The sequence below is a fragment of the Phymastichus coffea genome, unplaced genomic scaffold (assembly GCF_024137745.1).
Source record: "Phymastichus coffea isolate CEN01 unplaced genomic scaffold, Cenicafe_Pcof_1.1 PCOF00191, whole genome shotgun sequence".
Classification (NCBI taxonomy): Eukaryota; Metazoa; Arthropoda; class Insecta; order Hymenoptera; family Eulophidae; genus Phymastichus; species Phymastichus coffea.
In genome coordinates this window covers 99496-113825 of record NW_026707002.1, presented here as the reverse complement: position 1 = coordinate 113825, position 14330 = coordinate 99496, and the positions used below count along the sequence as shown (strand labels likewise).

Genomic DNA, 14330 nt, shown 5'->3' with positions numbered 1-14330 from the left:
TTCTCAATAAGATTATGGCTTAATAATATCTTAATGAAATAAAGCGATTTTCATAAAATTCTGTTAATTTATTTATTTTGATTTGAAAATTATAATTTTGGTAAAAAAATATTTTTTGTTTCTAGTTTATGTATTATTTTTATTGGAAATTTAGTAGTTGCATAAGTTTTTAATGTAACATTTAAATAAATGATTCTAAATGATCATGAAAAATTTATTTCAATTAATTAACAAATAAAATTAAGAGGTGACAAATATTAAGTAGCATGGAAGATTCAGCTAATACAACTTCATTAAAGCTATTTATTATGACTCATTTATCACAATAACAATAGAATGTAATCTGACAATTTCATAAATATTGATAAATTTTATTTGTTTCTACTTACAAAATTATCTCTTGTAAAAATCTATGTACATTATTTTAATTGTTATTATTTAGCAAACAAAATTTATCATACATAATATAAAGTACAATTGCAGAATATCTAATTATTATTTCTGTCTGAATTTCAAGTAACGAGATTCATCGAAGTCATCTTCGATTTCTTCTTGAATTACAATTTTTGTCTTGGGTATACGTTTCATTAATCTTGCTTTTCGTTCTTCCTCTGATAATGTGCTAAGATCTAAAGGTAACTTAATAACACCAATCTGTTCTGGATATGGTATAGTTATAGTACTACCATCAGGAAACTGTAGTGTGGTTGGATATGCCTTCGTGTAGAGACGTTGACTCTTTTTCGTTAAGGTTTCTGGCCAAAACGTTAGATGCCTTGAATAAAGTTTTATGACTGGGTGAAACTTCAAGAGTGGTGAAAGTTTTGATGTCATGCTAAAAAATAAAAATAAACACATAATTTTTGCCCATCTTAATTTTATTTATTTTATCATTTGAAGTATTCTTTTTTTATTAATCTAACTTCTGTTCGTAAACAAATGCAAATGACCCATATTAATTAGTCATATCAACAAATATAATCTATATCAATCAGTTTTAACGATAACTGAATTGTGGTAAAAATATAATTTTAACTTAAAAAGTTCCGCCAAATTGTAAAAAGAACGAGTGTTCTCCGACGTGTACCGCAGAGGTTATGTAAGTACTTTATACAGCAACCGTGAAAGCTCTACGACAAAGTAATTTTTGATAAAAATGAAATATATCACGTTCCTATAACCACTATTTTATGTGAATGATATAACTGATATTGTGTATTCAACAATCACTCACTTTTTCAATTAAAACACTTGTTTACAAAACAGAGTAGAATAGCAAATTTTCTCGTCCATGCTACTGCACAACCGATCACGCGCAACCGGCTTCAGCGCAAATATCTCAAACTCGAACTACTTACGAGATCGAGAGTTTCAAGGTTTTAAGCTTCGAGTTATCAAATTTAAAAAAATCCGCGGATATCACTCTTTTTCTTTTGAACTTAAAATGATATTAACTGCAAATTACTTTAATAAAATTGTTTGTATCATCCATACCTTATTATTGATAAGCATGTAGAAGCTGGCGTCATCAAGTGTTTAAAAAAAATATTCAATATCGTTTGGAATAAATATAGACGTTCTGCTTTTGACATTTTTGGAATATAATTATTTTTAATAGATCAGTCTTGAAGAATTCAAATTCGATAATTACTCTTAATTTAGTAGAAAATAGAAGATTTCAATAAAAAAATACTCGACTTTGTGAGTTGATTTATAAGAATTGCGAATGTCGAGAATGATAATTTTTTTTACTGTTTGAGTTGTGAATCACGCTTCTGATGTGCCACAACTGATATTGTCTTCTTGACGATGCTCATTGCAACCGCCTGATATTTCGATGTAATCGGTTCTGTCCCTGTGAAAAATCAACGTTGGTAATCGTTGTTACTTGAAAATTTGGCGAATAAAAAGTACAAATGACTAATTGCAATGTTAGTATTATTATAAATTTGTACTTTTACATTATAGAGCTATTAACATACTAGTAATACTTTAATCCTTTCAGGGGCAAGCGTATCATATATGATACACCTAAATTTTTTCAGTTTTTTATCCATACCGCGAGCGTTTTGAACTCAATCGCTCTCGAATAAATTTCTATATGATTATTAGTACTTAGGCTTCGTAATGCTTTGATAAAAATTTCAAAATTTATTTATTCAATTGTTTATAAACAATCAAAGACGGAAATTTTGAAGTTTTTTCGAATAAATTCGGTCTTGGACAGAGTTTTCAAGATAATTATATGAAAATTTGTATAAAAGGACTTTTGAAGGTGTTGATCACGAATCCGGTATCAGAATTTGATAAATCCCAATATGGCCCAATATGGCGGCTATTTTAGGTTAGAATTGCGGTTTTCTGAGTAAATTCACTTGAAAATGGTATAAGGGTATTTATAGGCTTGCTCATTACGAATCCGCCATTTTAAATTTTGAAAATTGGACCCCAGATTCGTAATCAGCGACCCCGAAAACCCAAGTATACAAATTTTAATTCATATAAGTTTCAGTTTGAAAATTATGTCCGCCATATTGGATCAGCCATTTTGAATTTTAAAAATCGGACTTCAGATTCGTAATCAGCGACCCCGAAAACCTTTACGTACACTTTCGGGTTCGGGATTATTGCAGCAGAAAAAAGTGCCCCTGAAAGGATTTAAATGACTGCCCAGCTACGTAATTTTTTAAATTTCCATTGACTCGCAGACCTCTTCAATATCATGCAAGATAGAGAAGATTTCTACAAAACATAAGGAAAAGTGATTTAATTATGAGAGGAACACCACAGTTGTGCGACATTTCGGAAAGATACTCATTACACATGCTACATGCTCTTACATCTTTTCACAAAATTTGTATCAACAAAAAAGTCTTTTAATGATATTGAACTTAAATATATGGTTTTATGAAACGATGAACAATCTTGGAAAGTATGATAGTTTTTAATTGATGTGGGACTTTTGAGGGGAACAAGGTATGACAATTTTACGATATTTTATTTCATAATTCAGTATACTATTGTTGATATCTTATTCATTGAAAAATTAAACATATTTTAAACAATGATTGCTGACTAAAATTGTGAGTTTAAAAATTTAATGATATAGTCTATAAATTAAGAAAAATCTGATTTAAACTATTTAATATTACATTATTTTCATCTTGTATATCGATACACGTAAACTAATAATAATCTTATAATAAATTCATCAACAATAATGAAGTATTAAGTACAAAAATATATATACATTCATACATATATGTATTTATATATATATTTACTTTAAATTTACATACAAATGCCTCAATTTTATACTTCATTCGTTGTAATTATTCTGAATCTAAGATGTTGAAGTGTATATAAGCACTATAAAGTTTAATATTAAAAATTGAAATATAATTAAAATAGTCATACATAGAACTGAATTCTATGTATATATAATCATTTCATAATATACATTATTTCTATCTAATTCATGATAAAAAAATATTAATTCAACCTGGCCAACTATTTACATTGATAGAGATTCAATACCATAATAATGTCAGAAATATAATACTTCATTAACGAATAATCTCTCACTATTTTAATTTGGCACTCATTTGTTTTAATGCACTTATATCATTAGAGAGTATTAAAATTGTATTGCAAGGTATCTGTCTCATAAAAACTATAAAATAAACTATGATGACTAAGTCGTTCCTTGAGCCTGTTAGATTCGTCCTTTCAGGTCGATCACCTTCTCAATTTCATCTCTGTAAATTGAAAACTCTAGCTCTACCTCACATGTCAAAGTGCAAATTCAATGCATATGATTTTTTTACATAGTCAATGAAACACAAGACTATTGGGACAGAGTCACATGCAAACTTTATGTTTTCAAATCACAGCAACGTTAAGCACGGTACGACAATTAATTATCCTTCGATTTAAAATGGAAATAATTTTGATATAAGACAGAGTTATCTATTACTTTTAGTAACATGTATGTATATAGTATGAATTACAATTTCTACAATACATAAAAAATGGATGAAAAATAAGCATGCACATGCAGGTTTTAGATGTCCTTATGTAGGAAAATTAATCAAGCGTGTATTATACTTCTTATCAATTATTTAATAGATAGTATTGTAATATTATATAAATATTAATTGGATTAAATAAAAATATTAATACTATTATAAACAATACTAGTTTTTATGCGGTTATAATAAAGGTAGCCTTAAAATTATCCCGATATATTACAGATAATATTTTTCTTTTTCATTATACACCGTCATTCAAAATGGCAATATTTTAATTTATATTTACAGAAAAATTTTGTTCAACTATAAAATATTTCATTATTTTCGAATTTTTTTCAATAAAGATTACCACTATAAACTTTGCCTTCTTTGGTAAAAAATTACTTATTTAAAATGATGCACTAAAAAAGTTGTGTAATATAATTGATAAATTACTGCTAAAAGATGAATAGTTGTAATTTATAGATTACAAATGTTTAATGTAAAATGGAATTTGAAAAATATACTAAAATTGATTTTCTGCGCATAAAATAAATTATCTCAGATTAATTTAAGAAACTAAATAAATATATGCAAAAATTAGTCTTGCAATTACGAAATTCTCGGCACTAATTATTCATAGCAATTATAGCATGCAATTTATGGTACAGTAGAATGTTACGTAACTACTGTTAAAAGCTACGATACGTTACTAAATACAGATGCACCTTTACCCAAAATTTGTATATGTTAAGGTTTGTAATGTGAATCTAATAATTCGTACCTGTATAGCACGAAGTGCTGTATAAGGAAAAATATGTCGAATGCAACGGAGAAAAATCCCAGGCCGAACTTCGTTGGATCTCCAAAAATACTCTCCCAGTCATCTAAAAAATTCAATAAAACCAATTTAATATTTTTTTTCGTTAAAAAAATGGAAAATAATAAATTGTATTATTTTGAAAGATATTGATTGTATTACCATAATTGTAAGCATTTAAAATCATTTGAAGCATCGAAAGTATACCACCAGTGAAGTCTAAAAATATATTGCCAATGCTCCAGCCGACTGTGGACTTCCTTTTGTAGTTATAAAACGCTTGTGGTACGTATTTGATCAGCGTAATCGCAAGTTTTACATAGCTACAATAATATAAAAAGTCGAGCCATTGGATTGTATTGTAGAGAGCAAGGATCATTGACATTAGCACGAAACTGCTAAATACACCATGGATTAGTCGTGCTATTGTTGATACCCTTTGACTACCGGTCTGTGAAAAATATTAATATTATATTACAGAATTGATTGTCGAAAAATAACAATAAAGAATTTTTTATCTCGGATTTTGCATAAATCGTATTTTCTAATTATTTTTGTATAATTTAAGGTGTGATCAAATGACGATGTCTGTGCTCGGGCCGAGCAGGTCAGTCTTTGAGCGTATGCAATCGCCATTGAGCACAGAGACCATTTTCGACTAGAAAATCCTTTACAAAGCTTGTACTTATGAAAATATGTCAGCGAAAAATGTTCATAATGGTTTGAAGTATGTATTTAAAATTTTTAGGAAATTTACATTTTTATGTTTTCGGACATGTAAAATGTTGAATTGTGCAGTAATCTATATTTTAATTAGACGTCGTGCTATAAAAATTTTTCATAGACTTGTCATACATCTATTTTTATTCATTTTTACGCACTAAACAGAAATCCGACGTTAACATTTTCCCATGGCCCTCTTCTTTTATTAGCGTTATATAGCGCTATTTATAAAGTATTTATTGCTATTTTTCTGCTATCTATGTAATCATATAAATAATGTTGTTATCTGTTATCTGTTGGTGGTATGGTAATATTCAGTTATCATATAATCATAACTAATTAATAGCAGTGGTTTCATAGGACCTTAGTATTATACCTATAACTATTAGTAATACATTTCAACATTGTTTCCTCATTGAAAATATCTGTGAATATTCTTCAAATTTAATATTCTGATAATTAGTTTCCATTTCCTGCAAAGCTCTCACTTTACAAAAGTAATTTTCTTTATTTTATTCTTTTAAATTTTTCTCTCTTCCAATCATATTTTAAGATAACAATATTAATTTCACAGATGTTAATCAAATTATTCCAGTATAATTTGAAATCATAATTTCTTATTTTTTTTAAATGATTTATTAATGGCATATTTCCATTTTTGCAGATTATTATTCATATTAATTATACATAAATTGAATTTATTGCTGCAATATAAATTTCACAATCCTAGATATGTCATACAAATATTTTCAAGTATACAAAAATTCAAATTTTCACGCTTTTTCTTAGTTCCAACCAATCATAACGCTCGGTGTCGGAAACTCATTATTTAAAAAAATGGGATTTAGTTCTAAAAATTTACCATAAAAAATAACCAAACAAGAATTATTTAAAAAAACTAGAGAGAGATAGAGCAATTTGCAAATCTAACTTGTGTTTAACTGGCCGAAATACATGTAATAATTGATGTATAATAAATAATCCATGTATAACTTGTCTTAGTCAAAAACGTCTTTCTGTGTACCGATGAAAAAACTCATCACAGTGTGGTGTCTTGCTAGTTTAACATTTAATATCATGCTACGTGGTTTAATCTTTCATATATCCGAAAATGTTAAATGTTGATTTCGTAATATTTCTAGACGCATACTTCAAACCATTATGAACCACTTCCTGGCTGATAGTTTCTCATGCATACTTTCTAGGGCTGATTTGTGCAACCCATTGTTGAATAGAAAATTTCCATTGAAACTTTCTATTCTAACTTACGACTGCTAGCATATGCCTATCGTGCTATAAATTTTATTGACTATTAAAATAGTTACCTCATATATGAAGCATTGGAATATTGTCACAATCGTCGCGATAACAGCATGAAGTGCAAAGAATATGTCGTTTACTTGAACTGGATTCAATCCTTTCGGATATCGACTAAAGTATTCTTGCTGTAAAATAAAAAAAATTGTGACGTTGGCTTTGCAAAATATAAGCAGTTTTTGTCAGAAATAAGAAAATACATTTACCTCAATTTCCGGGATCCAATACAATCCGCAGTTGAACAATGCGTACATAATAAATCCAACTAAGTTAAGCGACAGATAGTCGAAATTTAGCCCGATTACACTCTTTCTCTTATAATTGGTATATATTTGCGGATAAAAACTAATACTCCATGCTAAGAAGTAAATCCATCCTACCACTGAACTTATGTTGTATAGGATCTCAGATCTTTCTACTGTTACGCGCACAAATGCTTCGGAAAAGCTGGAAAAAAAGGTCGTTAGTATTTACTTTTTATAAAAAATGAAGAAGCGCAGTGTATTTACTTCATGAAGTACATTTTTGCACTGAAAAAAAAATTAAGTACACTACTTCAAAGCAAAATGTAGTTATTGAAAGTCACGTTTTTCGTGATAAAATAAAAATAAAAAAACTACGGTTAAGTAATTCCTCATTCGTTCTTAGCTGCAGCTGTTAAGAAAAATCCATTTTATAACTCACTTCATATTTTTCAAAGACTCGAGTTCATCTCGAGGAATAATAATAATCTTATAAAAAGTCATGGCTATCAAAATATGTTCTAATCTCGCCAAAAGAAAGAAAAATTACGAAATCGAGAGAAAGCGTAAAAAAACTACAAATCGCAATTTTCAAACACAACTAATAAACTCGCATATGTCATACACAACAACGTCGGTCAAAATCTCGGCGCAAACTGAGAGCTGATCTTCCAAGCCGAGGTCGCTGGGGCTATCTCGGCGCTTAGCAAAAGTTTATTACCGGGGTAGCATGGCGTTGGCGAGGGAGGAGAAAGGTGTCTTATACCGCAAGGTGCATGGAAATGTTTGAGGACGGTACGCGCTTGGCTAAAAATTTTTAACTCATAGACTATAGTGTCCTTGGAAAAGTTTTCGGTAGGTTTGCTTCCTTTCGCGCACGAGTCTCGTTTATTGATAAGATCCCGGGAGTGAGAAACAAAAAAAGGAGCTTATCTATTCTACTCGCGTGATGCTCAGACATTTGATTAGCCTCTTTATTTTTCTAGTGGATTATTCCTCACATATTATTCTCATTGTTAGACTGAGCTTTATTACGAATAATCGCGTTGGATGAAAGCGCATTTTTATCAATGAGTTTAAAGGAATTTTGTGATTGCAAAAAATCTCGAGCAACTTGCAAACGATATGTCAATAATGATGATAAAGGGTTAAATGCTTTTTAATGATGCCTAATTAGGTATAAAATATCTGTTTGCGTTGATTTTTGCAATTAAAGAAAAATAAAATTAAAATTCACAACGATTAATTATCTCTAAGCAGTATTACTATGAGGTGGTATAAAATAAATATTTTTATGAGTTAATAGTTGGAAAAGACTGTACGATTGAAAATGTTGCCTATATAGATTATATTAATATCTAAATGAGTTTAGATAGAGTAAACGCGGAAATTATTTGGAACATGAGTATGAAATGGAGAACGCGTATAATCTAGTAGTGCCAATTTACATGCACTCATAAACAATATTTTCAGTACTTCTATTCAAATTACTCAATAGCAGTAAACAACTATTTCAAGTAAGTCATACTTACTTTGACGGGTCAATGCCGGTTATATTTGTAGTGACCGTAACATAACCAGGTTTTATTCCAAGAATTTTTATTGTCCAATTGTATTCATTTTTTTTTGCTATAAAGTGAGCAGGATCTGTCCGAACCAAATCATCATGTTGTGACTCAAAAAAAACTTCAACATTTTCCGTCCTATTTTTCTCTCTGAAATCAAATTAATGATAACTCACATTTTTTAATACAACTTTATGTCAAACATCGTAAATTTTATTGTTAATGTGTTTCCTTGAATATGATAGTTAATTTTTACTACCAACATGTAGAAACTATAAGAAATAATTTTTTCAGTAAATGCACTATAACTATTAAGCAATAATGATTTTTAAATGTTTTTTAGTAGTTACAAAGTCTTAAATGTAAAATGTGAAAACTCTAATCTTTCAAGAACAAGTATAATTTCATAATTGAACTCTACTGTTACACCAACTTTTCGTTAGTAAAAATTAGATTTATACTTACGTTGAGTACAAGTAAAATTGAGTATCATTATTGAGATGTACTCGTATATCTTGGCTTGATACTCGAAATTCTGCTGATACAGCAGTTACCGCTTGGATATAAAACAATAACATTATTATTTATTAATTTGCTTAAGCATAATTATCAAGGATAAATAAATTTTTTCTTTTTACCTAAAAGTAGCAGTATTGATAATGAAGACAGAGATATATCCATTTTAACAAAATGCCTGTAAGTAAAGAGAGCACTATCAGAATATTGCATAATCATAAATAATAGATATCAGCGTAACTGTTCTTCATTAATAATCGACTGATCCAGTAGACAGAAAACTTGTTTGAGCTCAGTAACAATAAATGGTCTAAGCTATTCTTTCAAATTATATGAAAATATATGTATTCAAAAAAAAAATCAATGAATATCGACTCTATACAAACTATTTACTATTTGGTCTTTATTATCTACTACTTAGTCTTTACATGATAAGAATCTTATTTTAATTTAGCCAGAAAACAGGGACTTACAATATTTTTATTGAGAAAGAAGGTATCTATGATAAGGCACAATATGAAAGTATGCACTTGGTATTTCCAGACTATGTGTCTGTATTGAAGGCAGCGATAAACGGATAGTTTTTCGACGCAAATCCAATTTATCACTGAATCATGCATGCTTATCCAAAAACAATGGCAAAACACACTTAATTATAACCTCAAAAAAATCAACTTTTGAAGTTAACATAAAAAACTCATGGCATTGCAATTTTATATTATTTACAAAACGAATGACAGAAATTCCTCGTTTAATAAATACAATTGGAAGAGCATGAATCAAACTTTGATAAGCACAAATTAATGAGCTCGAATTAACACTTCGAGTTTCCGATTCTATCGTACACGCCTATCCCTAAATAATAATATGGCATAAAAAACAATTATCCGTGGTATCTCGATATAAAATATTTAATCTAATTGATCAATTGATTAGAAAATGAATTTTATACGATTTATAGCAAACGTAAACACGATTTATTGAAATTGTTGTCAGTTATAGCAGACGACAGAGTGCACTGTGCGCATGTGCGCGACTCTTCACTACGCGTTTTTTCAAATCAGATCAGACACTGTGAGATTCGTTTATTTTTGTTTAATATAGAATACACACAGTTCGTTTCAACTTGCGAAAATATTACGTATGATTGGAAATCAAATTTAATGATAGTTTTAATCGTTTATTCTTGTCAATGAATTTAATTAAACAACTCATAAGCAGTTGGAGATATAATCGCTTCCTCATTACACTCGGTTTAATGACACTCGAAGTGTTGTGTGATTCAGACGAGTTTCACAACTCCAATTAATAAAATGAACTAATCAAAATATCGCTATGATTTCTGTTTGAGTTACTCATTATAGATACAGGTAATTAATTATGTTATCAACTCAACTTCCAAGTTAAGCATTAATATTACCAATTGAAATGACCATACATTTTTACGATCATTCACAATTCACTTTTTATTCGCCTCTATCTAGTTCATCCTCTCCGGCTAATGATACCTAATCAACAGTACAAAACGTAGAAAATAGAACGTGCCGTTTGAGAAGAGTGTCGTCATCGGTCACAAACGAGCGCGCGGCTACCGGCCTACTTCCAAAAAAAGAAAATCCGGCACACATTCTAATGTATTGTTAAGTACGCTCAGCAATTGTACCACGCGTATCTCTATCTACTGCCATATCGACTTGCATTTTCATCCGTTGAAACTATAAACCATATCTGCGGTTATCTCTGTTCCTTCCCCAGCCTTCCCTCGTCGAACGAGCCGCGTAACCAGTTCAGTTTTTTATCGCCGCACATGTGTGCCAGCGAAAAGAAAGGAGAGAGCTTTATCGGCATCATCGAAAATGTAAAGCACTCGCGGGCGCGAGCTCGACGCGGGGAGAAAAATCTCCTTTAATTTCCCGCGCGACGCCCCAGCGAATTTATCATCGGCGCGCGCTTGATTCGCGCGAAGAAGCCAGGCGAGCGGGAATGAAAAAGAAAAAATCGGGCGCGCGCGTACGGCAGCGGCTTCCTGCTGATTACCGCGCGGGTTTTCTCGGGGATGGCAGGGATTCTTTTAAAGGCCGGCTGGAACGAGGTGCAAGATTGATGAGCTTGTTGTGGCGTGCTTGCGATTTGAATTAAAGAATTGCGGAAGTTTCGCGGGCGCAAATGGAACGAGCGATAAATTTATGCGCTGTGCGCGCGGGGGCCGAGGTTTCCTCAAAGCGTTCCGCATTGAGGAGCTTCGCCCAGCTGGCGCATTCTCGAAATTTATGCGACACGAGTGAGACGGAAAAGAGAAAAAAGTAGAAAAACAAATTGTCTACCGAAGCTTACGTTCAGCAGGAACGGCAGCAGCACCAGTATTTAACCTTGATCTTCAAAGATCTTTAGTCTTCCCTCGCTGGCGCGACACGCACAATATCATCGTTTAATTGAATTAATAACAACGCGCGCCAGGCGGCGCGAGAGGGAAAATTTCGCCTCGGCAAACTCTCGCATATTAAAGCACTAAACAAGTCGGCGTCGACTTTATTAAAACATCTCGCCCCTCGCGAGCGCGCACAGAGAAATTCCCGCCACCGCCTCTGCTCTTTTGCCTTGATGACGGGCCAACGCCACCACCAGCGCTCCGCGAACTATATATAATATGCACGCGCGCTCTCGAATTCGGCGGGGAGTTCATTCTTGCCACGTAGTTGACTCGCTCTCGCTCGCGATTTTTCACCCGAAGTAATTATCGCGCGGAGAGGAAGGGAGCGAGAAAGCCCTCTCTAAGCTTTTACTGGGATCGTTAGTGCATTAACAATGCTAAGGAAATTGCGTGTACTCGTCCTTCTGGAAATTTCGGCTTAAACGGATCTATGTGCAAGTTTATGGTGTTTACTGAGCGATGCCAAGTGACGAATGGTATTTTTTTAATGATTTTGCAATGGTAGAAATCCGAGGGATCGAGATTGCAATAAAATTTGCTTGCAATCCAATTGGAACGATCGTCGATAAGAAATTTATCGTATAAGGCAGAAGCGTTAGGTGCAAAGATCAGATTTTTCAAATAATTAAAAAGCCACTTACCGGCACGTATCGTCAACAGAGCCGGCCCGCCGTATCTATCGAAATTTCCTATCACGCCACCACGTGTTGATAAAGTCGAGGCGTTCAATATTCATCGTCACGATGCGTATGGGCGAGTATCGATCTCATCGCGAGAGTCTCGCGTTATCTTTGTACTTATTGCCAGATTCTTAACTTGAATGCAAATCAATGACGCAGTACGTGCGAGGATTATTTTGCACGTGCTTAGCCTATGAATGTTAAACGAGGAGAAAATGCAAGATGAGTGACACCGATTCTTCCAGCCCGAAATCGCGGCCTCAATTTCCTTCTTACTTGTCGAGTTGACGATAATACGCGTGTGAGAGTAATTTGTTTGGCCAATGAGTTAGGAAAAAGTGATGTGAAATTCGTCGCCGATTTCTGCAGGAGAGTCGTGTGGCACACCTTGGCACACATCTTGTAAATAGAGTTCACAAGGTCGCCACGGGCGTTCGCACGGATTGATATCTTGTCACGTGAAGTGTGCGCAGGCAATCAATAAGATTGCCGTCGCGATTGCGAGTTTCATTCGGGATGTCTTCTTAATGTACAGACAGCGACGGATTATAATCGATATAGAGTTATTATTAATTGCTTCGAATATATGTGTAGTTACGCACGCATTGTGTGGGCTTTTCACGTCCCATTTTCACGTGTATAATTTATATTTACGATAAGATAATAATGAACGACGTTTCTTTATTTTTTTTTTCCAACGTTTCACGGAAAGAGAAACTATTACACCGCTCATTTGTCGTGCACGAAGCAATCCATTAGCTGACAAAAGATTACGTAACGTTGATCTAACGGAAAATACATTATTTCATTATCGAGTAAACGGGAAAAAGCAAATTAATTTCCATATTTGCTGCGTTATAGTTTGTTGTCTGGCGAGAACTTTTTTGACTAAACTTCGTAGCAGCGTATCGACGCACGAAAAGCCGCATTAAAAAGAAAAAAAAAAGCTTCCCGGAATAACTTTTCATAATTACCGCGTGACCTACAAAAATTAATCAAACTAAAACTTTTTGCTCACCTTTCTCGGTACGTATACTTTTTTATGAGACCCCGCGCTTGGCACTCTAAAATCTTGCCGATATCGTAAAGCGTGCTTTGCTTGTCAGTTCTCCCGAGTGAGAGATAATCGTTATAAAGTCATGAAGTAAAAAAAGTTTCGTGAGCAAGCGGAAATACCAGGTGCGCGATTTGTTTATCAATGTTCATGACTGGAGGTTCGTTTGAGAGATTTGCTTGATTTCGTGCTGCTCGCTATAGCCGGATGATGTCGAGGCTGCCGGGAAGCCGCGGCCTCTTTTGATTCTTGCAAACGACTCAGCATTGATGACCAGAGATCGTCGAAATTCCTATAAAAGTGCAATGACACTATTATAATTTGCTAAACATCGATGCAGTCTCTGAAGCAATATTCCAATAGAAACGTATGTCGATTACAAGAATTTAGCATGCCAATCAAACACTCAATTAGAAACAACTAAAATACCAGTGACTTTGACCTGCGATCTGAACAAAACAAAGCAGCCTATAATTAGATCACGCGTTAAAAAAGACACTAGAAAATAATCTATATGTCATTAATGTGCTGCCTACCGCTGTCCTTGTGAGTTGTTCACTAAAAGAAACAGTAGATTTCCACTTTAGTTGATTAGCACGAACAGTCCCGTTACACTTTTGATGTTCTCTCGCGGCGACGACGGCACGCGCGATCGTGATACGTGTAAGCGTCCACCAAGTTGTGCGCTGACTTTTATAAAAATCGAACGACGCCGTGCCCCACCACCGCAAGCGTGCGCTTGTGACGTAATGACGAAGGGCTGGAATTTTCGCGGTTGTTGCGGCCGTCCTGTGGAAGCTATTATGTTTCATACTTGAAACAATAAGCAACGCAGATCTTTTAAAAATAAACATTCACGGGATAATTAGGTTATTGTCAAGTCAGAATTTCGATTGATAATGGCCGAAGACAAACACAGAAATTTTCCATTTCTACGTAAAAGAGAAGTATTTTACTCGTCATCATTGATCA

At 33.0% G+C, this 14330-nt stretch overlaps 2 protein-coding genes across 4 annotated transcripts; both read right to left on the bottom strand.

Moving 5' to 3' along the window:
• Positions 1 to 495: 495 nt before the first annotated feature.
• On the bottom strand, positions 496 to 834 carry LOC131673699 (large ribosomal subunit protein mL55). The gene has a single exon (XM_058951909.1). The coding sequence runs from the start codon at positions 832 to 834 to the stop codon at positions 496 to 498; it is 339 nt and encodes a 112-aa protein (XP_058807892.1).
• LOC131673693 (cystinosin homolog) lies at positions 707 to 14016 on the bottom strand. 3 transcript variants are annotated; one of them, XM_058951886.1, is made up of 11 exons: positions 13895 to 14016; positions 9667 to 13650; positions 9316 to 9371; positions 9143 to 9233; positions 8645 to 8827; positions 7077 to 7317; positions 6879 to 6998; positions 4993 to 5281; positions 4795 to 4897; positions 1495 to 1855; positions 707 to 835 (listed from the first exon to the last, which is right to left on the bottom strand). In XM_058951886.1, exons 3-10 carry the CDS (start codon positions 9356 to 9358, stop codon positions 1768 to 1770), a joined length of 1158 nt encoding a protein of 385 aa, XP_058807869.1. In that variant the 5' UTR covers positions 9359 to 9371; positions 9667 to 13650; positions 13895 to 14016; the 3' UTR covers positions 707 to 835; positions 1495 to 1767. The 3 variants fall into 3 exon arrangements, with proteins under 3 accessions (XP_058807869.1, XP_058807868.1, XP_058807870.1); XM_058951885.1 differs by having other exon boundaries at positions 13323 to 13650; XM_058951887.1 differs by lacking the exons at positions 707 to 835; positions 1495 to 1855 and adding an exon at positions 2204 to 3758 and having other exon boundaries at positions 13323 to 13650.
• Between the last annotated feature and the right edge of the window lie 314 nt (positions 14017 to 14330).